This window comes from Erigeron canadensis, chromosome 6 (genome assembly GCF_010389155.1).
Source record: "Erigeron canadensis isolate Cc75 chromosome 6, C_canadensis_v1, whole genome shotgun sequence".
Lineage (NCBI taxonomy): Eukaryota > Viridiplantae > Streptophyta > Magnoliopsida > Asterales > Asteraceae > Erigeron > Erigeron canadensis.
Window position 1 is genome coordinate 32,304,162 of NC_057766.1, and position 23,878 is coordinate 32,328,039.

At 32.7% G+C, this 23,878-nt stretch overlaps 4 protein-coding genes and 1 pseudogene across 4 annotated transcripts; 4 read left to right on the forward strand and 1 right to left on the reverse strand.

The window, feature by feature from the left end:
• Positions 1 to 4,022: 4,022 nt before the first annotated feature.
• LOC122605314 (F-box/kelch-repeat protein At5g15710-like) lies at positions 4,023 to 5,748 on the forward strand. The gene has a single exon (XM_043778233.1). It carries the CDS (start codon positions 4,204 to 4,206, stop codon positions 5,293 to 5,295), a length of 1,092 nt encoding a protein of 363 aa, XP_043634168.1. The 5' UTR covers positions 4,023 to 4,203; the 3' UTR covers positions 5,296 to 5,748.
• Positions 5,749 to 5,996: 248 nt separating this feature from the next.
• Positions 5,997 to 8,116, reverse strand: LOC122606251 (F-box/kelch-repeat protein At3g06240-like). Its single transcript, XM_043779214.1, has 2 exons — positions 7,044 to 8,116; positions 5,997 to 6,327 (listed from the first exon to the last, which is right to left on the reverse strand). Exons 1-2 carry the CDS (start codon positions 8,070 to 8,072, stop codon positions 6,151 to 6,153), a joined length of 1,206 nt encoding a protein of 401 aa, XP_043635149.1. The 5' UTR covers positions 8,073 to 8,116; the 3' UTR covers positions 5,997 to 6,150.
• Positions 8,117 to 8,872: 756 nt separating this feature from the next.
• LOC122604723 lies at positions 8,873 to 11,434 on the forward strand. Its single transcript, XM_043777594.1, has 10 exons — positions 8,873 to 8,893; positions 8,978 to 9,251; positions 9,352 to 9,448; positions 9,756 to 9,883; positions 9,964 to 10,048; positions 10,149 to 10,281; positions 10,352 to 10,569; positions 10,775 to 10,973; positions 11,081 to 11,155; positions 11,285 to 11,434. Exons 1-10 carry the CDS (start codon positions 8,873 to 8,875, stop codon positions 11,432 to 11,434), a joined length of 1,380 nt encoding a protein of 459 aa, XP_043633529.1.
• A 3,771-nt stretch (positions 11,435 to 15,205) lies between these two features.
• LOC122604724 lies at positions 15,206 to 18,452 on the forward strand. The gene is made up of 9 exons (XM_043777595.1): positions 15,206 to 15,224; positions 15,307 to 15,371; positions 15,707 to 15,782; positions 15,877 to 16,315; positions 16,403 to 16,949; positions 17,016 to 17,343; positions 17,452 to 17,868; positions 17,961 to 18,021; positions 18,101 to 18,452. Exons 1-9 carry the CDS (start codon positions 15,206 to 15,208, stop codon positions 18,450 to 18,452), a joined length of 2,304 nt encoding a protein of 767 aa, XP_043633530.1.
• A 105-nt stretch (positions 18,453 to 18,557) lies between these two features.
• Positions 18,558 to 20,522, forward strand: LOC122604725 (annotated as a pseudogene).
• Positions 20,523 to 23,878: the final 3,356 nt, after the last annotated feature.

Sequence of the window (23,878 nt, forward strand, 5' to 3'; positions counted from 1 at the left end):
GAACTAGCCCGGAAAAGAAGCAAGCCTTTATGCGGATTCTGCACAGAGAAAGAAGAAGGAGTTGTGCCATCTCATCTCTGTAACAGTTTCTTCCCTTGCAAGACCAAAATCTTCAACCTTCACTCCTGATTTGCAATAAGCAATTAGTTATGTACATCAATATTTCAGATATTTTTTCATTACCAAAGAGAAAAGAGAAGCAACTGAAAAAAACACACACATCAAAATACTCATCAATAGATCAACCCATCCATTCAAAATATGAAGAATCATAATTTCATCCACATTCCACGCTACCAAGAGTTATGACTATTCAGTATCACAATTTTCTTTCATAATGCCAATCTGAACTCTCTGAATAATTGAACTGAAAATATTAAGAATTGAAAGCAGAAAAAGGAAATAAATAGCAACCATGAAATGTCTATGTATCATCAATAAAGAAAAAAATACATCCAAAAATTCAGCAGGAAAAAAAAAACCTAAAAAACAACTAATGCGGAAATCCTACAAATTATAATTGAATAATTGTGGTTATTATACAATCGAAGAAAAATTATGATTGAAAACTTTTTGCCATGAGAATGAGAACACTAATAATTGAATTGAAAGAATTTTAACAGGGAGATTAAGAGAAATAAGTGTTAAAAAAAGATTCAGATACCTTATTGTGTATTTGTGTATGGCGCCAGAACAAAAAAAAACAAAAAGGAGATTAGGATTTGGTTTAACACAAAAGCAGGAAATAATCGAGGGGAAAAATATGATCTGGTTTTGGAGCGGGGTTAGGTCCGCGTGTTTTAAAGTCCTTTTGGATTTAATAATTCAAATTATTTAAGAAAATGCCACCTAAGATTAAGTCTTATGTGTCAATGTTATGAGCTAGGTTTTAAATTAGAAGAGGCTTAAAATCGTTCGATTTTCTACTGTTTTAATAATTATATAGATGTGTGTGTGTGTGTATACGCGCGCGCAGAGCTGGGCCTGACTTTTTTGATGCTCAGACCGATACAGTTTAAAAATGCTCCTAAGGTTATAAACAAACAACAAACTTATTTTTAAAGGTCTAAAACAATTTTTTTTAAATTGCGTTATTTAACTGTATTTTTATGTATTTTAATATCGTAAGTATATTTTATTGGTTTTGCAATATTTTGCTAAAGAATTGACTGGTTATTCATAGTCATTTATGGATAGTTTAACAATTAGTTTGTTATATTGGTTGGTCTTCATGATATTTCATTACATTATATGAAGATTCAATTTTCATAATTAAATATTAATAGGGTTAATTTGATCAACTCAAAAATAGAAAGGGGTCAAATTAAAACTATGTGTACTTTAAAGGGTGGAAGGAAATAAAGTAGGGTGTATTTTCTATTAGTTTAATTTTTTCCTTTCTCAAATTTCATGACTTTCTCAAATGCAGAACTATGCAAAATGTCAACACTATATCAGCTTTATCCATTTCATATAGTTTAAGCAGTTATAAATGCAGAATCATGTATAAATAATACGAGTAATAATAATAAGAATAACAATGTATATGCAAAAGTATATAAAATGCCACCTAGATAAGTTTTTATGCACATTTCCTTAATATTTATAAGTTATGCACCTAGAAGTTTTCATGTACACAAAAATAATTAAAGAATAATATAAAATACAGTTATACTTTAAACATGTCATAAATTTTGGAATACCAGCAAAATGACTTAAAAATTAACACCATATTTATATGTGATCTTCATCTCCATCTTCTATATTCTTTTCAATGTAATCTATATCTCTACCCCAAAAAAACTCTTGCACTATCTACTATTGAATAAATACCCATCAATCCATCATCATTTTATAATAAATAAACATCATCTTATATAAGATATAAAATAAATAAACAAATAACCCATGTGCACTGAGATTGGGTTTCACAAAAGTCCAAAAAGAAAGTTGAACGCCAAACATCGACGTATACTTGAAGAACCCCGATCAAGAATTCGGCGCCGAATGAAAAGTTATGGAAAAGTGGATGGTGCCAACTGCCAAGTCACCATTCTTGATCGGCATCAAGACACCATGCTTTATGCTCTTATTAAAATACACATTACATATACACATATTTGACAGAACTAAAAAATAACCTGTCCCTCATCAGATGGATGCTCTGGGCTTTTTACCCTGACTGCTTGTATGCTGGACCTGGCTGTGTGTGTGCTTTTTTATTTGATTAAACATTTTATTATTGACAACGTGTATTTTTTTTCCTGAATTTGAAATAATATGAATGATGATGTGAGAAAATATATTAAAGTTTAAGTAAATGTAAGATTGAATTCTAAACATGGTTAACGGTGACAATAGTTTCTCCGTGGGTCTTTTTGGCGTGACATCATTGATGGGGTCCTTTTGGGCTTCGTCTTGAAGAAACTCCTTTTAAAAAATTAAAATAGTTTTCTTATTTAATTTTTATGATTAAATTAAAATATAAAATATAGAACACAAAATAAAGAAGTGTTAGAATAAAAAAACAAATAAATATTATGTGTCACTTATATTATAGTAGATGGTGATAAAAGCATAAAAGATTTTATAAAAAAATAAAACCTAATTGGTCCAGCTACATATGTTGGTATTTTAAGAGTATTTTGGATTGATTATTACCTTTGTAAAACACAAAAATATTTAATAAAAAATGATTTTTTGTTATAAAAATGTAGATATAAAAAGATACTAGCTAATAACCCGGTTCAACCCGGGCTTATTAATAAAAGTTTTGTGATATTAAGTTACCTCGATATCTAAGAACTATGAGATAGTTCAACCATACACAAAATCTCGAAATAGTACACATTATATATTGAATATACGAGTATGGTACCTGAGCAATGCAGCGACAGTGGTGGGAAAGACGGTCTAGTGGTGTCGGTAATAGTACTATTGGTGTTGGTGGCGGTTTCAAGTGGTGTAGGTTGATTTAATCGTGATAGTAAAAAAATTTTAGAAGATGAAATAATTTTTATAAAGGAGTTTAGATATAATTAGCTTATTAACCCGCATAATATGTGAATACTTTAAAAATCTATCATGGTTAAATTATTTAAATGATGAAAATTTAAAAGATCTTGTATAAACTGTTAGAGTTTTCAAAAGAAAATTAGAACTAATGTTTTTTTTTCTATAGAAAAGGATATCATAAATAATAAAAATGAAATAAATTTAAAGAAGGAAAGTTTAGTATCATGAGTAAAATAAATAAAAAAAAAGGAAAAATTAAATTAGATAATTACATATTAATTTACATTAATTTGGTTTATGTTAAAAAAAAGACATAAATCATAAATCAAATAAAAAATATTTTAAACTTTAAATATGATGATGTCATAAATTAAAAACGTAAAAAAGATAAAGTTGATATAAATAAATGTAATAATGACAAGTAAGCATTATTTAAAAAATAATGATATCATGGAAATATTATTTTATTTATATAAAAGAAATGATATACATATTTTCCAAAAACATTATCAAATACTCGTATAAAAACATAAAATCTTTTTTTATACCAAACACCCCTTTAGTTTATTATTCTTGCATTTGGGTGGTGTATTTTAGAAATATTTTGCTAAGGAAGAACGAAGCATATCCCTGTGTATAATACAAAAACCACTGGTCCACACCACAAGAGACAAAAATCAGCTACAGAAATTCACAGTTGTCTCAAAAACCACAGAAAATAGAGAATGGTGCTCTCCTCTTACTCCAATGACCCTTCCAACTCCAAAACCCTGAATCCATCTCACCATTAAAGTTTATTAACCAGCCAGCTTACAATCAATCACTACATCCAGAAAAACAAAAACCCATTTTTTGCAGCTAAGAATCATGGGTTTATCATATTACATTTCTAGATTCCACTAATTAGATGAAAAGGAATCAACTTTATAGATCAAGATTCATATAAGTTAAATCTTTATTGTGGGTTTTCCTCTATAGTTTAGTGTTGATTTTAAATGTTAAATTATTGATTATAAAGTTGGATTTATAGGAATTAGGGATGGTTTAGAATCTAGGTCTAGAGATTTACCTAGTGAACCTAGTTGTTTGAGAAATACAAGCCCGATTGCCCGAGGATTAGGGTTTAGGAACACTAGCCCATCTAAGCAGAAAGTGATTAAGACGAAACCGAGAGGTTTAGATGAGGAAATGGTAGCTACATTTTCTAAGGCTATACACCCTGATGTTCATATGGAAGATAATATATGGGCATTGTTACCTGAGGATTTGTTGCATGAAATATTAGCTAGGGTTCCGCCTTTTATGATATTTCGTTTGCGTTGTGTTTGTAAGAGATGGAATTCGATATTGCAGGATAACGGGTTTCTTAAGTTTCATTCACAAGTTCCATCACACGGGCCTTGTCTTCTTACGTTTTGGAAGAATTTGCAGACACCTCAGTGTTCTGTTTTTAGCTTGCCATTGAAACAATGGTATAAGATTCCTTTTACGTTTTTGCCTTATTGGGCGTTTTGGTTGGTTAGTGCTTCGGGTGGACTTGTTTGCTTTTCGGGTCATGATGGTTTGACTTTTAAAACGTTGATTTGTAATCCGCTGACACAGAGTTGGAGAACTTTACCTAGTATGCATTATAATCAGCAAAGACAGTTGATTATGGTTGTTGATAGAAAGAAACAGTCTTATAAGGTTATTGCTGCTAGTGACATATATGGGGACAAATCACTTCCTACTGAGGTATATGATTCGATACATGACAGTTGGTCACTTCACCAGACAATGCCAGCGGTTAATCTTTGCTCGTCAAAGATGGCATTTTGTGACTCAAGGTTATACTTGGAAACAATTTCGCCTATTGGATTGATGATGTATCAACTGGATGCAGGATATTGGGAACATATACCTGCAAAGTTCCCACAGTCTTTATTAGATGGGTATTTGGTTGCTGGTGCTAAAAAGCGGTTGTTTCTAGTTGGAAGAATCGGTCTTTATAGTACTCTTCAGAGTATGAGAGTTTGGGAATTGGATCATGTGAAAGTGATTTGGATTGAGATAAGTAGAATGCCTCCGAGGTACTTTAGAGCTCTCTTGAGGTTGTCAGCGGAGAGATTTGAGTGCTTTGGACAGGATAACTTGATCTGTTTTACATCTTGGAATCAAGGTAAAGGTCTGCTCTTTGATGTCGATAAAAAGGTGTGGTCTTGGATAGCTGGCTGTGCTCTGCAGTCATATAACAGTCAGGTCTGTTTCTATGAGCCACGGTTTGACGCTTCAATCTACTGAACTGGAAATTTGGCCAGTTGGTAACCTGAAGGAACTCTGTAGCTCCAATATGGTCATGGCGATTGGGTCCATGATCATCCACCTGGTCCGTCTGCCAGCATTTATCCGTGCCAAAAGAAGTGTCTTCAAACAATATTTCAATCTTCTGGGGAAGTGGCTATACACCCAATTTTGACAAGAAATGTTAGACTTAAAAAATAATTTATGAAAAAATGTTTATAAAGGTGAACTGATCCCATTAACAAAAAGAGAAGAAGAAGTGAGAAAAAATAAGTTATATCATATGGGGCCACACCTGTTTGTAAGAATCTGTTATAATTGTTCCTAGATGTAACTTTCTCTGTCTGAGATCAGTGTTCATACTTTATACAAGGTAGTCTGAGGACACAATGTTTATATTTTTTTACATTAAAACCTGTTAGTATACTTCTTGAAATTGGTTTATAGATGCAAGTTTCGTTGTTCAAACTGCTGTTCATATTTTGGGTCCTTCATATCATGTCGTTTTGGGTACTTCATTTATATGCAATTTGACTTTTTGAAGTCAACTCTAGGACCTCAAGTCTCAATCTGATATGTGAACGTTAATGCAAATATAACACACAAATGTTTTTTTGTTTCCATTCTATATCTTTTGGAATTGAATGTAGAAGCTGAATATTCTAAAGTTGAAATAATACTAATGAATATAGAAGTTGAAATATAACAGCTTTGACATCAAAAGTCATACTGTACAAAATAGAACAGTCTAACCATGATGTACAAAATAGAACAGTCTAACCATGATGTCTTCCAACTGTGCAAATAACTAAAGTTAAACTACAATTAGGGGGTCTTCTATTCTAACTCAGTAATCTATCGATCTCCGCCTTCCATTTCTTCTTGATCTTCCATCTGAGTCCCTTTTTTGCTGCTCATCATCTCTCCACCACCTCTAACACCACTACTTGCAGCATTTCTGTTAACAGAACCAGCACTTTGACCAAAAAACAAACTAAAAAGTCCAGAATCATCTTCATCAAGATCATCTGCCTATAATACAAGAAAGCAAAAATTGATTTGTAAGTGTTAAATTGTAAGGAGGTAGAAATGCAAGTAAAGTCAAAGACTTTGATGTATTTCATTGATGGAGAGTACTTTCAATACGGTATAATTGCGTATCGTAAAACCAAATGTTTGCTCATGGATTCTCATAATATGGGATACTTATATATTGTTACAAACAAGTGTTTGTTAATGGATGATACATTATCTCATATTGAAAGAAGATTATAATATAAAAATATTCAGATTAATGTATCTTTTACATCAATTAAAAATGTTAGTTTTAAAATTATAATATAAAAAAAAGTAAGACTTAGCTTTCAATCAAATATTTGTCATGTAATACAAGTGTAATTAGTTTCAAATTTTGAAGTTTTGATATTAGTGGGCCATTCTACAGCCAGAAACAAGCTACTTATACTATAATAGAGAAGAAGAAAAAAACCCAGCAGCTCAACTAAGATCATTATTCAATATAAAGGTGATGCATTGGTATACATTAAATATGCATAAGTTAAATCTCTGTAATCAAACACTGTGTAATTAAAGAAAGGGAAGTCATATCAGTACCACCTTTTTGATACATTTACCATCACGTAAAATTTATATACTACAAGTCAGTAATGCTAGATTGTGGTAATAGTATTAAAGTAAATGGTACCTATATCACTTCCCTTTGACATAACAAAACGATTAGAGCTAACCTTATTAGAGCATTCCTCTTTGCAAGCTCTCTCCTCTTCCATTGAAATAGTTGTGTCGTTAGAGCCGGATTTAGAAGTAGAATCCAATTTAACATGGGGAGATACAAGACTCCGCACATATATAGGGGCAGCAATATAGTCAAGAGTGTTGATTTCAAGACCAGGTGATGGTGTATAATAGATAGAGTGATCTTCATCGCTCATGAAGCATACAGCATCACAATTTATTACATAATTATCCGGCAACAGATCCCAAGATTGTTTTCCACTACTATTGCTTCTCAATACCCATATCTTGGTGGGTAGTTCCCAATGAGATTGTATAAGGCACGGAGATTCTTCTATGGCCCCCATGCAAGTAAGTTTCTTGAAGTCGTTATCATCGACGCCGGGTGGTGGTTGAGTCTTTGTAAATTCCTCTCGAGATAAATTAAAAGAGATAATGACTACCTCTCCAGTTTTCCAACACGACATAAGCCAGTGAAGAGCCCCATCGCATAAGATGCCACAAATATTATAGTCCAAAATTGCATAGCTGATTTCTTCAATAAACTTCCATAGGAATGTTTTCAGTGAAAGAACATAAAAATGTGTGGTTTGTCTTTCCGTCACAAGGCCAACTACAATCTTGTAGTCATTGTTGGATGGATCATAACCAAACCCCCAAACCAGATTCCACCTTCGGTCACTCTCAGGAAGAGGTTCGGGTGGGGGTTCAAGTATTTTCATGGTCTGTTTAGTATATGGATTGATAACTGAAAATTCAAAGCCTTGGGGAGCGACGCATACAAGGCCATTGGCACAACCAATGATAAATAAATAATTATCCATAAGATAATCGATATCACGTATCCCAATCAACCTTTTATCATTTTTATAATTATTATTATGTTTTAGATGGGAATCAGTAAAATAAGGAGTGGGGATGAGAGAATACCAAGACTTACACACGGCCTTCCATCTCACCAGATCTTCCGCATCCGATCGTATCAGGATCCGCTCCATCGCATCGAAAGCAATTTCCGCCATTGGTTTCACGGAACGAAAACCCACCCTAGTCGATCTGATAAAAGGAATTAAGGAAACATATGTCCCGAGGATTTTGCTATTAATATATAATGGATATATATAACTTAAGTGTGTGTATATGTATATATATAACTTAAGTGTCTGTATATATGTGTATGTATGTGTATGTATATATGTATATGTATGTATATATATAACTGGGCGGGAGGCGGGTTGTAGAGTTTGCAGAGGGTGGGTACATGCAGGCCACTAACTAATGTAGGCGCGAAATTTAAATTTTATGTGAGTGTGTCATTTGTTTGTGTTTGAATCAAATATAAAGTTAATTTAGTTAATTAATTAAAAATTAAAAAGAAATTGGATGGAGGTACGGTTTTCTGATTATGGTGGTTGTCTCTCAAGCATTAAATGTATCTATATATGCTTACATCTTCATATAGACACACATGTATATATATATAATATATATGTATATATATGTATATATGTGTATACGAAAAGGACATACAGAGCACATACAGAGCATCGTTAATCTGAAGAGGGATTTGACACCACTGTTCATAATCTTGAGATCTACAATTGACCTAATCAAGAAAGAGAAAACCATAAACTTGACCACCAAAGCAATTTCCATACACAAAAACATAATCCATATATATTTTTCTCTCTAGTTTTAAATATCACTGTCGATAGCCACCAACAAAGTAACTCTTGTGGAGCAACTAGATGCATCAAAGGATTTCATAAACATGAAAGTTAAGATAATCCGCTGATGGATTAATCAAATTCAAAGGCTTGAGATGGTGTTGGTTGATGAAAAGGTAAGTTATATTTTTTATGTTTTTTGTTAGGGTGCAAAGATTTACATGTATATCTAAGTCGTATTTTGTTGTCTCTCTGGTTAGGGTGCAAAGATTCAATGTACTGTCAAGAAGGACTTGGTTCCTATGTTTGATGAACTGATCAAGGAAGATGCTGCTGTGATTATCAAGAGATTTGGTGTTGGAAAAAACGATGACCCCTTCCCTGTCGTCCAACATAAGCTAAAGTGTAACTTTTACAAAACTACTGAAGTGCAACATGGTGTGCCTTTTACATACAGTGGCTATGGTTTCTCATTCTTGCCTTTCAATGAGATTACTGTGACTAAGGCTAGAGATAAAGATGTCCTCAACATTGGTTAGTAACCATAATTTTGTAATATATATTTATAACTGAAAGCATACAAATATAGTAGTGTGAACAATTTACTGAAAGTTTTTTTATTCGATTTCCATAGATGTCATTGGTTGTGTAAGTTGGTGTGGAAATCTTGAGGTGTTCAAGTCTGCAACTCAAACAAGCAAGAGGTTCAACATGGAGTTGAAAGATTTGGAGTAAGTTTAGTTCAATCTGGAGGGATTCTCTACCTTATAGTAGAATTCTTTTTATGGAACTGTTTATGTTAGATTTGGAGTTATTTGTCAGCTGATAAAGTTCAGTACAAGATTAGTACTACATGTGTTTTAGATGCATATACATCTGTTATTCAATGTGTCAGTTGTTATAAATGATGAAAAAATCATAACTTTATTATAATGCAACATAGGGTGTTAGTGAATGTCCCTGTACCTGTCATATACATTTATATACTATCATTGATAATATTTAATGAATTACTTAATTTAGTTAATATTTTTACAGTGGTAGAACCCAGCGTTGCACTTTGTGGAATGATTATGCAATTCAGTTTAATGCGTTTTTGGAGCAGAACAAATCTGAAGAGCATGTCATTGCCATCATGCAACATGCTCTCATTAATGAATGGAAGGGTAAGCTGAAATTATCTAAGTATATTGTTTCTAATTACATGAATGGAAAGTCATTAATTTTGATGGTGTTGGTCATTCAGAAAACTTGACAGTTCAAACTGATAAATTTGGTACAAGAATTTTTATAAATGAAGATATCCAAGAGGCTAATGACTTTAGGAGGAGGTATGACAATGTTCTTGCATAAATATTCGTATAGATGTTTAAGGAAGGAGTTAAAATACATTTGATAATTTTGTTATTTTTTTTCTTCAAACATGCATAGGTTGATACTTAAGGAAGGAGTTAATGAAGTTTCCCATACAACTTTAGCTTCACAGACTGTTTACCCAAATCGCTTAGAGTTTATCCTAAATACCGATAAGAAACAGTTGGATGAAGTGAGAGATTCTGAAGAGGTAAGAAACAGTTGGTAATAACATATAACCATATTCCATATTATTGTATAGATAATACTTTACTTCACAGACTAGAGACTTTGTGGTGGTGGCCACAATCGCTATGCTTGAGCAAGAGTTTGGATGGTTTTTTATTGGTTGCCGCAAAGATGGTAAGAAAGTGATTACCAAGATGGAGTACTTGGAAGTTGTAGATGAAAATGAACTCACTGATGAGCTGATTAGTGCTCCAGCTGACAGTCTATGGTGTCGAAAAGAAAAAGCAATTGCAACAGAAGTTGTACCTAAGTAATACTGCTCAAACACTGAGATTGTCATAATTTTGTCAAATATTTATTAACAATCTGACATGGAGTTTATATGTGAATTATACCAACTTTAGGTTCAGAGTTACCATGAGAGTCCAAGACAGCACCGGTAGTGCATCCTTTGTCATGTGGGATAGAGATGTCCAAAAATTGCTTGGGTTAAGTGCAAATGATATTCGTTAAAGGCAATTGAACAACAATGATGATGAGTCTTACCCTCATGAACTTGAAGGCCTCTTAAATGTGAAAGTGGCATGTAAGATCAAGATTGACAAATACAATCTGAAACACAAGGGCAGTGCTTATACTGTTATCAAGATGTGTGATGATCCTGATATCATTGCTGAATTAGAAGAACCAGCAGAACCAGAAAACAACAGTGACGTACTCAATATATAATATCGTAATACAAGTCACATATATAGACCTAAATTTCACTAGTATCATCTTATTAGTATCAGTATATACTAACATACCTTTTTCATGTTTAGGTCCAGGGAGAGCCTTCAATGCTTCAACTAGCAACTGTTAAACTTGGTGAGTCGCAAGGTGCACCGGATTCAAAGGTAATTTGATGTATAGTTCATTTGGTTGGGTGGTTTGTTTCCATATTTTGAATATAATAGGCTAATATGTGGATAGTTCTTATGTGGTGTGTTTGCAGGATGCATAGTTCTTATGTGGTGTGTTTGCAGGATGCATTCTCGGTTACTGGCGATTCTTTGGCCACCGAGATTGAGAAAGATAGTGAGACCAGTCCGTTGCAGAAAAGAGCTAATGAAACTCCCGGTGTTGAATCAACAAACAAAGTTGGGAAAAGGATGCGCAGACCCAAAATTTACTAGGAACAAAGAAGAATGATTTGGATGCAGGTAATTGTCTTTTGAACAAACAAGGTTGAAAGTCTTTTGAAAGTGTGAATGCAGTTAATTGTCTTTTGAAAGAAGAATCTACTACTATATCAATTTGTTGGTTTTTTATTCCAAATGTCGGATTGTGAAGTTGTGTTGGTTAAATTATGTAATGTGTTAAACTTATGTCATGTGTTAAACTTATGTTATGTCAAGTCATGATTTGTCTTATATTGTTTTGCACTTAACTTCAAACATGTATCTGTTTAACCTTTAACAGAAATGCTAAGTGTTAAATCTAAAAGAACATAAACATTTGTGTTTGGTTGTTGTTTGGCAGTGTTAAATCTAAAAGTGTTAAATCCAAATTAAAATTTAGTTTTTTCTTCTCTATATTTGTGTTCACCAAAACATATATATGTTAAAAGTTTATCAAAAAGATATACTTATAAAATACCTCATCCAAATGATTTTCTGGACCACCATTTGAATTACTTATTAACTGAGAAGAAAAAAACTAAATTCTAATTTGGATGTTGGATCATTATCTACACATACCAAGTACTACATATACAAGGATTTAACTTAGTCGATTCATCACATACCATTCATTACATCCACATACAACCTAATTAAACTGTTGCAGACTATGAAATACCACTCCCTGGTGTACACATGCTATATATATATTATACAGTACCAAAATCAGCATGGATTCATACGAAGTTTGGTAGTAACCAAAAGAAAGTCCCCCCTAGGACACTAACGACTTGGATGATACATAAACTCCCTTATCAACGGCTTCAACACACATGGAATTCCACACTGGGCCCATCAGGTTCATGCACCACATTTAATTCAAATCGAAGTTCATTACCCCCTACATACCCAGTTTTCTTGGAAACCTTGGACCAGTCTGTGATTAGAACAACATGACTTTGATCTCCATCCTTGCGACAATCATACATGATATCCAACCTAGCTTTGAACTTCAAGCTTCCCACATAAACAGTTGTCTTTGTATAGCTATCCAGTTGATGTCGACGAACAAAATGATTAGGCACCGTCTACAAACCACATTGTATATCTTAATGAGACACACATATATATACCAACAAAGTTTGGGACATATATATAATATCAATAAATGAAAATCTTATATTTTACCAGCAGGTTAGTAGTAAAAGAGTGCTCAGCCAGATTCTTGAAGAAGCATGGCCTGTCCTCCCTGTGTTGGTGCCCAACAATCTGGGAGTGGTGACGTTTACTTTCGACATCTTCGCCGTCGCTCTCAGTCATATAATCTGCTGACAAAGTTGGTTGAACACTCTGTGGTGCGACCCTGGCTGTATTAATCAAATTCTCTAAACATGTAAACCTTAAACTTTGATAAGTACCAAAAGACAATAAGTAATGTACACTTCAAATTACTTACATACTGTAGTATCTGCAGCTGATCCAACGCCAAGCTCATTAAAGTAATCAAACAAATATCTCCCTGAACCTAGATTGGTTAACATGATGTGACCATCCATGCTAACGTCATGCTCATAGAAAAGATTCATCCACTTCGAACCAGTAAATCCTACCGCACGCCAAGTTCTTTGCTCTACTACATCTTCTTCAAGCTTCACATTAGGATCAATATCAACAGGGATACCATTGATGGTATGAATAATTTCATCTTCATATATGACCTCCACGTCTTCAATTTGGTTTGATCCAAAGATTGTAGCAGTCTTGTCAGTATCCCGATGAAAGCGGACATTCAGGTTATCAAGAAAAAACAATGGTGGATACTGGACAGATCACAATTTGCAAGTCATAAACATATAAATAAATCCTATTGATACAAAAATCACAAATGATTTAAAGAATTACAAAATTTAATTTGCTTACTTCTGTATGTGTAGTTTCACCAGAGACTTCAATGATACATCTATTCACATATTCATCTTCATTGCCATCCCTTAATATCTCCTTTCCAGCAGCATCAAATACAATGACATCAAAAGTATGGTTATTCCTTAATCTCAAACAAACTTTCTCGGTGTCTGGTTGGATACAGGTATGATTGAAATCACGCCAAGCACCACCAGTCAGTATTATTTTGTTATTTGAAAACACAACGACACGCACTATGTATGAACGGTTGTTGCAATCCACCAGTCTAACTGACTTGCATCCAGGTGGCAGTTTGTTCTTAACAACTTTTGGGAGGACCTAAGTTAACAATTAACGCTTTTATACATGTACTTATATATAACTGATGATCAAAATTGAATGTCAAAAAAAAGTATTGTTTAATATGTAAAAAGTGCACTATATTTTCTAATAAAACTTACCAACAATTCTGACAAGGTATCCTTATTGGAAACATCAACTAGAACTTGGAAAATTATCTATCGACAAAGAGTTTGGTTGGGTTCCCACATTCAATAAACCAAAAATATGTTAGTTCAGAATTTCTTCAAGTCTTACTTTCAATAAACAAAAAACAGATTAGTTCATATATTTTATTCCAACCCCACTTGTGGTCCTAAACCTAAAAATTATATAGCTATCAACACATAACAAACAATATACTCATCTCGAAACTGAAATCAATAAAAACTACCCTACAAGAAAGTTAAATTTAACTTAATGCATGTGCAGTATATATACATATAAAAAACCTAACCAAAGAGCTCACCGGATCTAATTTAATATAAACAAAATCACAAACCCTAACTGATTAACTAATTTATAGTATACATATATATATATATACCTATATATATATATATACCTATATATATATATATATCTATATATATACATCTTCTGTAACATGCATAAACAGAAATCTTCTCTAAAAACAAATCAAGACAAAGATGTAACATATAGTGTAGTCTATATTACCCACAAAAATAAATGTACACAAACTGAATGAAAGTAAAATAAATCTTTGATTGAATATATGTATTAGATCTTACTTGATTCGCCATTTTTGACAGTTGTAGAAAACGTTACAAATTAGATAAGAAAATGAGAGGTGAATGTTTGTATAAGTGGTTGTGGTAAATAATTTAGTGGGTGTAGATATTTTTACATTAACTGATTTATATATAATTTAATTTTTTAATTCCTCTAACTAAATAGTAACCATACTTATACATGCAGGAACTAAATAGTGATTCAGTTTCTTCATAGGGACATGCAATTAACTTGACATCCACTTGCATCTTTAGTCAACAATTAAAACAAAAGAAGTACATAACTACTCAAGTAGAATACATACCTACTCACAAACCAAATTAAATCTGGCGGCAATTTTAAAAATTCTCAAAATTTCAAACACTTTTTATATAACTAAATTTTCCAAACTAAAGCTTTTACATATGAAAGTATGAAAATAATACCCTCATTTAACAATATACTTTCCTAAAATAACAACACCAACATTTTTGAAAATTGGAAATTAGAGATGTATGAATCTCAAGCTTCAATAAATCGAAAAAAACGGAAGAATTTATTGGATGATCGTAAAAACAATGTTGTTAAGCGTTCTTCTCCTACACAAAACCATCCACTTACAACAACTCCTTTATCTAATATAACCAATGGTATGTTTTAATTCTACACAGTCTGTTAAAATGTGTTACACCTTCTAGTATTTGAATTTTTTGAATGTCTTTTTAACCCCACTTTTTTTTGGGAATCTAACCAGTTCAAAGCAGATGTATTGCATCTACCAGGAATAAGTACTTAATCTTCGAAAATACAATGAAAGCTCTCGACAATGGTAAGCTATTTTGTTGCAAATTAAATGTCCATTGAAAATGTCATGCATCAGTATTTGAATTTTAATTGTAACTATTTTATAGGTTCAGGAATCACTTCAACTTTTGACATTGGTAGTTCCAGCAATAGCAACGTAACAAGTCGTTTCGTAAAACCCATATCATTAAGTAAAAATGGATTATCAATGTGTTATTCCAGAAGTAATTTGCAATCCACAATTGATCCTCTAGGTAAAGTTAATATAGGAACATTACCTCATTATATGTACACATGAATTGCTATTTGTGATTTACTTGACATTTTTTATTATATATTTGACATGAAAGGAACTTCAACATCAAAAAGAACAAATCTGTTGTACCTAAATCATGTAATAACAACGGAAAGCAGAATTGTCACAAATCATATAAACGACCCCAGGGAGTTGTAAGAAAAGTAGACAACAATCATAAACAAAAAGCTCAAATTTTGAATAATATTCAGATTCCAAGAATAGATTTGGAGATTAATGATGATATGGTGGATGATTCATATGTCAAAAGGAAAGGTCTTTCATTAGGTAAGTATCATTGTAGTATATCAATTAAATTAATTTTTTCATTCCAATTAATTTCCCTCTAAATAATATCGGAATTTGTCAATATTTATTTCAGCTTACAAAGATCATGGAGATCAAATATATGAATGCTCAAAGTGTCATGCACTGCTTTGGGAAGCAAAAATGATAAGGGGTAATCCGAAGGGCAAGAACACTGTGTATACTTTCTGTTGCAAAGGTGGTGATGTGGAGCTACCACCAGTTGTCAAACCTCCTCCTGTGTTGTACAATTTGTTTACGAGCAAAAATCCTATTGCCAATAATTTCATGAAACATATACGAGCATATAACATGATGTTTTCATTCACATCTATGGGGGGTAAAGTAAATCAAGGTTCTTTAAACGGAAGAGGACCTTATGTCTTTAGATTACAAGGTCAAAATTTTCACCGAATGGGTAGTCTGCTACCTGCGCAAGGTGATCAACCCAAGTTCTCACAACTTTATATATTTGACTCTGAAAATGAAGAGGCTAATAGAGAAAGAGTTGTCAGGTAAAAACACGTTTACCATTCTTATGCCTTTAACTTATAAATTATTGCACATTAAGTTTGTTAAAATAAATATTCATTTATTTACAGTTCTAGTACTAAAAGTTCAAGACCTGGCAAAAATGAACTGAAACGTGATACAATCAACATACTAAAGATAATGTTAGATGGTTGCAACCCTCTTGTGAAATCCTTCAGGATGGTAAGAGATTGTGTTAAAGAAAATGAATGGCAAGATGTAAGTCTAAAACTTATTGCCAACAGAAATAAAGATGGTCGAATTTACAACTTGCCAACAACTTCTGAAGTAGCTGGATTAATAATTGGAGACATAGATTCAGTACTTGATTCACGGGACATTATATTGAGAAAGCAGTCTGGTGGTCTTCAAAGGATAAGTGAATTACATCCTTCTTATCTGGCTCTTCAATATCCACTCATCTTTCCATTTGGAGAAGATGGTTATCGACTAGGAATCAAGCACAGAGGTATTGCACAAGATTCAAAGAAACCAAGAACAAAACTTACTATGAGGGAATTCTTTTGTTACACAATACAAGACAGACCTGGGGAGTATTCACTTTTACTTCATGCACAGAAACTTTTTCATCAGTTTGCTGTTGACGGTTACACAATGGTAAAGGCTGATCAATTGTCATACGTTAATGGTAACTAGAAAAAACTCAGAACTGATACTTTCCAGAATTTGACGACAAATGTCGAGAATGGAACCACAGATGCCTCATCAACTGGTAAACGTATATTACTTCCTTCATCTTTTACCGGTGGGAGCAGGTACATGATGCAAAAGTACTTGGATGCAATGGCTATATGCAAGTCAATGGGCTATCCAGATTTGTTCATTACTGTTACTTGTAATCCCAATTGGCCAGAGATTTACCGTTGTTTGGTTGATAAAAATCTCACTCCCGAAGACAGGCCGGATATAATTGCTAGAATGTTCAAGATAAAATTGGATGAAATCATAAACGATTTTGTGAAGGAGAAATTCTTTGGCGAAGTACAAGCAGGTATTAATATAGATATATAATTGTTTGGTATTCTAAATTTAAAGTTAATTTTTTCCAATTACCAATATAAAAGTTTATATTTAATAATGGATTTATCAAAATTTGCAGTTATTTACACAGTGGAATTTCAAAAAAGGGGTCTTCCTCATGCTCATATTTGTTTGTTTTTAGCTGCCACAAACAAGTTTCCACGTGCAACCGATGTAGATAAATACATTAGTGTTGAAATACCAAACGAAAAAGAAGACCCAGAATTGTATGCACTTGTCAAACAATTCATGATGCATGGACCTTGCGGAGATGATAATCCCAACTGTCCCTGTATGGTTAGAGGAAAATGTACAAAGAATTTCCCAAATAAATGGAACGATGAAACTTTTGTGGATTCAGAAGGGTATCCTGTATATAGACGTCGAAATACTGGGAATACCATTGAAAAAATGGGGTCCTTCTTGATAATGGCATGGTTGTCCCTTATAATGCTACACTTCTGCGAAGATACCAGTGCCACATTAATGTCGAATGGTGCAACCAATCAGGATCAATTAAGTATTTGTTCAAATATATAAACAAAGGTCCTGATCGAGTTACAGCAACTGTGTATCAAACCAATACAGATGGAACAACAACTGATAACAACAAACCCAAAGATGAGGTTAAGAATTACTTGGATTGCAGGTAATTCTCATCATTTTTATTATGTTTGCCTAACCAAATTCTACATAATTGACATTAGTTTCACATAATGTAAATTAAGGTACGTTTCTGCTTTTGAAGCATGTTGGCGAATATTCGCCTTTGATATTCATTATAGACATCCTCCAGTGGAAATCTTGCCATTTCACAAAGAAAATGAACAAAGCATAGTTTATGATGATCAAGCACAATTATGTGATGTGGTTTTCAATCCAACAGTGAAACGTTCAATGTTCCTGGAATGGATGAAATTAAATGCGGAGGATAGCTTTCCCAGTTTATTGAAATATGTGCAAATACCTGAGTTTTATGTTTGGATACGTAAAACTAGGAAATGGCAACGAAGAACTGTGGAAGGACATGGTTCTATAGGGAGGATATCATATGTCCCTCCGTCCCTTGGTGATGTATAATATTTGAGAATCTTGCTGAATCATGTTGTTGGCCCCAAATCTTTTGAGCAACTACTTACAGTGAATGGACGTAAATGTAAAAGTTACAAAGAAGCATGTTTCGAGATGGGCCTTTTAGATAATGATAAAGAATATGTTGATGCAATTTTGGAAGCATCTCATTGGGCAACTGCATCGTATCTTAGAACTTTCTTTGTCCAATTACTACTTTCAACCTCTGTAGCCCGGCCCGATGATTTATGGAACAAAACATGCAAAGTTCTAAGTGAAGATATTTTACACATGCAAAGGAGAATCTTAAACTGCCCAGGTAATTACATTAACTCTTTACATACGTGTTTCAATATATGCATTTCCATTTAATTAAGCATAAATAAATGTATTTCTAATACACATTTCAAAATGAAAGGTTTGGAGCTTCCAGAAGAAGTTATTCTAAATTTGTGCCTTTCATGTATAGAACAATTGTTAACTAACAATGGCAGTTCACTCAGAAACTTCCCAGATATACCTTTCCCGAATACTAATTATATTTCATCACTCAATAACCGTTTAATTGCCAATGAGATGCTGTATGATAAAAGGGCTCTGACTATGGAACATCAGAAGTTATTATCATGCTTAACTGTTGAACAAAAAACCCTTTATGATACAGTTATTAATGCGGTTAGTAAAAACGAAGAAGGAGTTTACTTTGTTTATGGATATGGAGGTACGGGCAAAACTTATCTTTGGAAGACTTTGACAGCTGCCTTACGGTCAAAAGGTCAAATTGTGTTGAATGTTGCTTCAAGTGGAATAGCATCACTATTACTAACTGGTGGACGAACTGCACACTCAAGGTTTGTTATTCCAATTAACATCACTGAAAGCTCAATTTGTTCCATAGATCCAGGCAGTGAGTTGGCAGCATTAATCAAGATCACTAAATTGATCATTTGGGATGAAGCTCCTATGATACATAAACATTGTTTTGAAGCCCTTAATAGAACAATGAGGGATATTCTAAGATCAACCCAACCCAATAGCGAAGATCAAGTTTTTGGAGGCAAAGTAGTAGTTTTTGGCGGTGACTTTCGACAAATCTTGCCAGTTATACCAAAAGGAACCAGAAGTATGATTGTCAATGCAAGTCTAAATTCCTCATATATATGGCACCACTGTCAAGTTCTTAAATTGACAGTGAATATTAGGTTAAAAGTTGGAACACAAAAAACCGACTTACAAGAGGTTCAAGAATTTGCTGAATGGATTTTAAAAGTCGGAGATGGGGTTCTTGGTGCTAACAATGATGGCGAAGCAGAAATTGAAATACCTAAGGATTTATTAATCACTGATTCAAATGATCCCCTTCAGTCACTGATTAATTTTACATATCCAAATATGCTTAACAATTTGCAGGATCCCATGTTTTTTCAACAACGGGCTATTCTTGCACCAACTCATGATGTTGTTGGAACCATAAATGAAAAGGTATTAGATTTGATGCCAGGTAAGGAGATGACATACTTAAGTTCTGATAGCCTATGTGAATCTGAAGATGCTAATGCAATTAATGCCGCTTTGTTCTCACCAGAAGTCATGAACCAACTTAGATTAGCCGGATTACCAAATCATAAGTTGGTGCTGAAAATTGAAGTCCCAATTATGTTACTGCGGAACCTCGATCAACAAAATGGTTTGTGTAATAGCACACGTCTACAAGTGGTCAGATTGGGAAAACATGTAATTGAAGCCAAAATCATAACTGGAACAAACATAGGTACTCACACTTTAACCCCAAGGTTAAAGATGACACCATATGATAAAAGGATTCCAGTTAAGATTTGTCGAAAACAATTTCCTATTTCAGTGTGTTTTGCTATGACAATAAACAAGAGCCAAGGACAATCACTCGATCGTGTTGGTTTGTATCTGCCCCGACCAGTTTTTAGTCATGGTAAATTGTATGTTGTAGTGTCAAGAGTGAAAAGCAAAAAAGGATTGAAAATTCTAATATAAGATGAAGATTTAAAAGTGAAGAACACAACAATAAATGTTGTGTACAAAGAAGTCCTTCAATGTTTGTGAAGATCAAAATTTGGATATGAAATATTGTAGGTTGTTAATTGATGTAAACATGTCATTGCAGAGTCGTGCATGACACCATTTGGCAACATAAATGTAGATTTGGCTGTATAACTTGGTAATGGTAAGTGATTTCTTTTGTTAATTCCTATTCAATCACTGTTACTATTGATAGTTGTTATTGTGATTTCAAAGACAATGAGAAGGACAATTTAGTTTTGTAAAGAAATGATTATCAAATTCACATGAACTCGAAAATACATAATTAGAGTACTCAAAATACAAAGATCAACTCATTACAGAATACTAACAAAAGCTTAAACAATTCATCATCCTAGACTTAATAAACACTTGAAAGTTAAGAAAACATCATTCTACAATACATGTTTAACAAACATCAAGAACTATAACTTCTCCAGATACACATTTGTCAACATTGACTGCAAACCTCATCAACTCACATGACTTTAACTTGGTTCTTTCTATAAAAGAACGCCAATCCATCACCACAAACAGGTAGCTTTCATCACCATAGAGCTGCCTATCAATACACAATTCCAACGACGCACTGAACACCATTTCACGATAATGCAGAATAACCTGTGGCTAAGTGAACAACTTGTGTGTCCTAACAAAGTTTTTGGGCACAACCTGCAAAAAGAAACCTTATAATTTAATTCACCACCACCGAAATTTTTTTGAGACAATCACAACTATGCAAACAGGAGTCACTTTAATTATCAAAAAATGAGGGAGAAGCATATAGTGTTTGTACCAGAATGGGTATTTGCACACCATGATATTGAAGCTTTTGGAAAAAATAAGGCTTACAGTCTTCATGATTCAAATGATAAGCCCTACAATGATGGTTACTTATTTCCTTAATAAATTGATCTTTAGACACCAAAGACAGGTGATCATCTGCACCCTCTTCAGTACCTCCATTAAGAAATCAAGTAAAATAACATAACTCATAAGTCGGTTTATGATAAGGGTAAGAAATGATAAAGAAAATGGAAAACTTACTTAAAACAAGCGCATCTACACCAATCCCATCATTATTGAATACATCAACCTTGAAACTCAGATTTTTTAACTTTGTCAACCTCATAAAGTAACCAACTTTAACATTGTTTTTACAACAAAAGTTTGTCCAAGAAAAACCTTCAAAACCACCTGCGACTCTTTCTTCTTCACCCACACCATGAAAAAATATTTTTACATTATCTTCAAACCTTTTGCCAATAACCTTGGTAAAGGTTTCATCATAATTTGAAACACTTGCATTTAAATCCCACAACAACAATGGATAAAATGCCTAGATGGAAAAAGGGATTGTTAACTAAATACGCCATACAATCACATAAAAACACAAACATAAACATAGACTTAATTTCAATATACCTGCTTTAAATATGTAGAATCAGTAACTTCAATAATACAACTTCGAATCCTAGAAGAATCAGGAATTTCCCAGTATTCCCGACCTTCTAGACTGAAAGTATCAATTGAAATGTTTGCTTATGTATCCAAGTGAAACATAAGCGACAGAAATCTTGGTATGGTCGGGATTCCAAAAAGAAAGCCCACTGACCACCATGAATCTTTACACACTCATCTTCAACGTATTCAACTGAAACATAGTACCTACGCTTAAGGTAATCGACCAATTTCAATTTCTTGCAGTCTGACGGTATGAACCTTGTGAACTCTTTAGGTAAAATCTATATTAAATAATTAAAGACATCAAAAATTATAAACAACTAAAGAATCATACAATGTTCTTAATATTAAAATCAATCATAATCACAATATCTACTTACCAAACCTTCAACAAACTTCTTATCATCACCCAACCAAATTAGAAATTGGAAATCCAAATGCTGGTATTTAAATACAGAATCATTAGGAAGACAAACTATTTATCATCAAAGCAAACTAATACGAACATCCATATGAATCTGAATCTAAAAAGTAACTAAAATTAAGGTTACAGATTTTCCTGCTCCAATTGATATCAATTAGTGCAAATACAAATACTAATAAAAGAAGAATAAAATAGTAAATTCTTACCTCAATTGACATCTTCAATCACAAATTAATTAGGCGAAATGTGAATGGATAGGAGTTTTAGGGGGATTGGGGGAGAGGGTGGGCGTTTTCTTTAAAAAAAAAAGTTAAACAACAGTAGTTTTAGTGTATTTAAAGGATAGGAGTTTTAGGGGTGTTTGATACAGTGGAATGAAAAAGAGTGGAAATGGAATGAAAAACACTTCTCATGTTTGGTTGTACCAAACACCCCCATGTGTAGTTAAAGGATTGATGTAGGGGAAATGATATTAGTACCATCTAATTTGACAGTACGATAACTTAATCAAAATCCATGGTACGAATATCAATTCTCTTTATGAAGGAGTGGTAGTATATTTAATAAAAATCATTTTTTTTTATCTAAATAAATATATAAGAGCTATTTAATAATACAAAACTTAAAATACATTTGTATTATTCGTATGTCTTATTAATTGGTTTTTATTTAATATATTTAACTTCTAAACTAATTATTTTGTTTTCTCAATTATATTTTGGTATCAACTTACTAAAATCGATTTTTAAAAACATACCCGCGTTTTCCGCGGGATAAAACTCTAGTTATTATTATTACTTTACTATATTTATCACTTATATATAGTATTTACCCTTATTATAATTTAGTAACTAGATTTTAGACCCGTTTCCGATACTGGACACGGGGTTTACGATATTATCAATATTAGATCTTCATACATTTAATTTATAAAAGCTTATAATTTTGAAGATATCCAGTTTTAAGTGTTTACTTTGCAAGTCATAGTACAATAACCACAGGTTCGTCACTGTCATTATTAGTTGAAACATATTGATGAAATTGTTTGTCGTATTCATTCCACAAGACACATGTTACAATAATTTCTCTATTATATAATTTTTTGAAACCAACTATACTCATAATGTGATATTACTATGAATGATTATTAAGAATTAAAATATAATCATACTTGTGATCCTGTACTGCCATTCAAATATGTGTTTGATCATGATTCGACCCATAACATGAATATGTTTATCTTCAATCACTGTTCTATGATAATTAGATAACAATTAGGATTGTTTTTATATTATTTGATAACGATTAGAACTCTTGATTTGAGTGACAATTGTAACTTTAAAAAATTAAATATAAATATTTTTTGTAATTAAAAACAAAAAAATCTTCTCAAGTTGATGACAAAAAATAAATATAAATTAAGTATTTAGGGTTAAAAAATGTAAATTATTGATGGAAAACAAAAAAATGTAAATTAATGAGATTTTTTTAA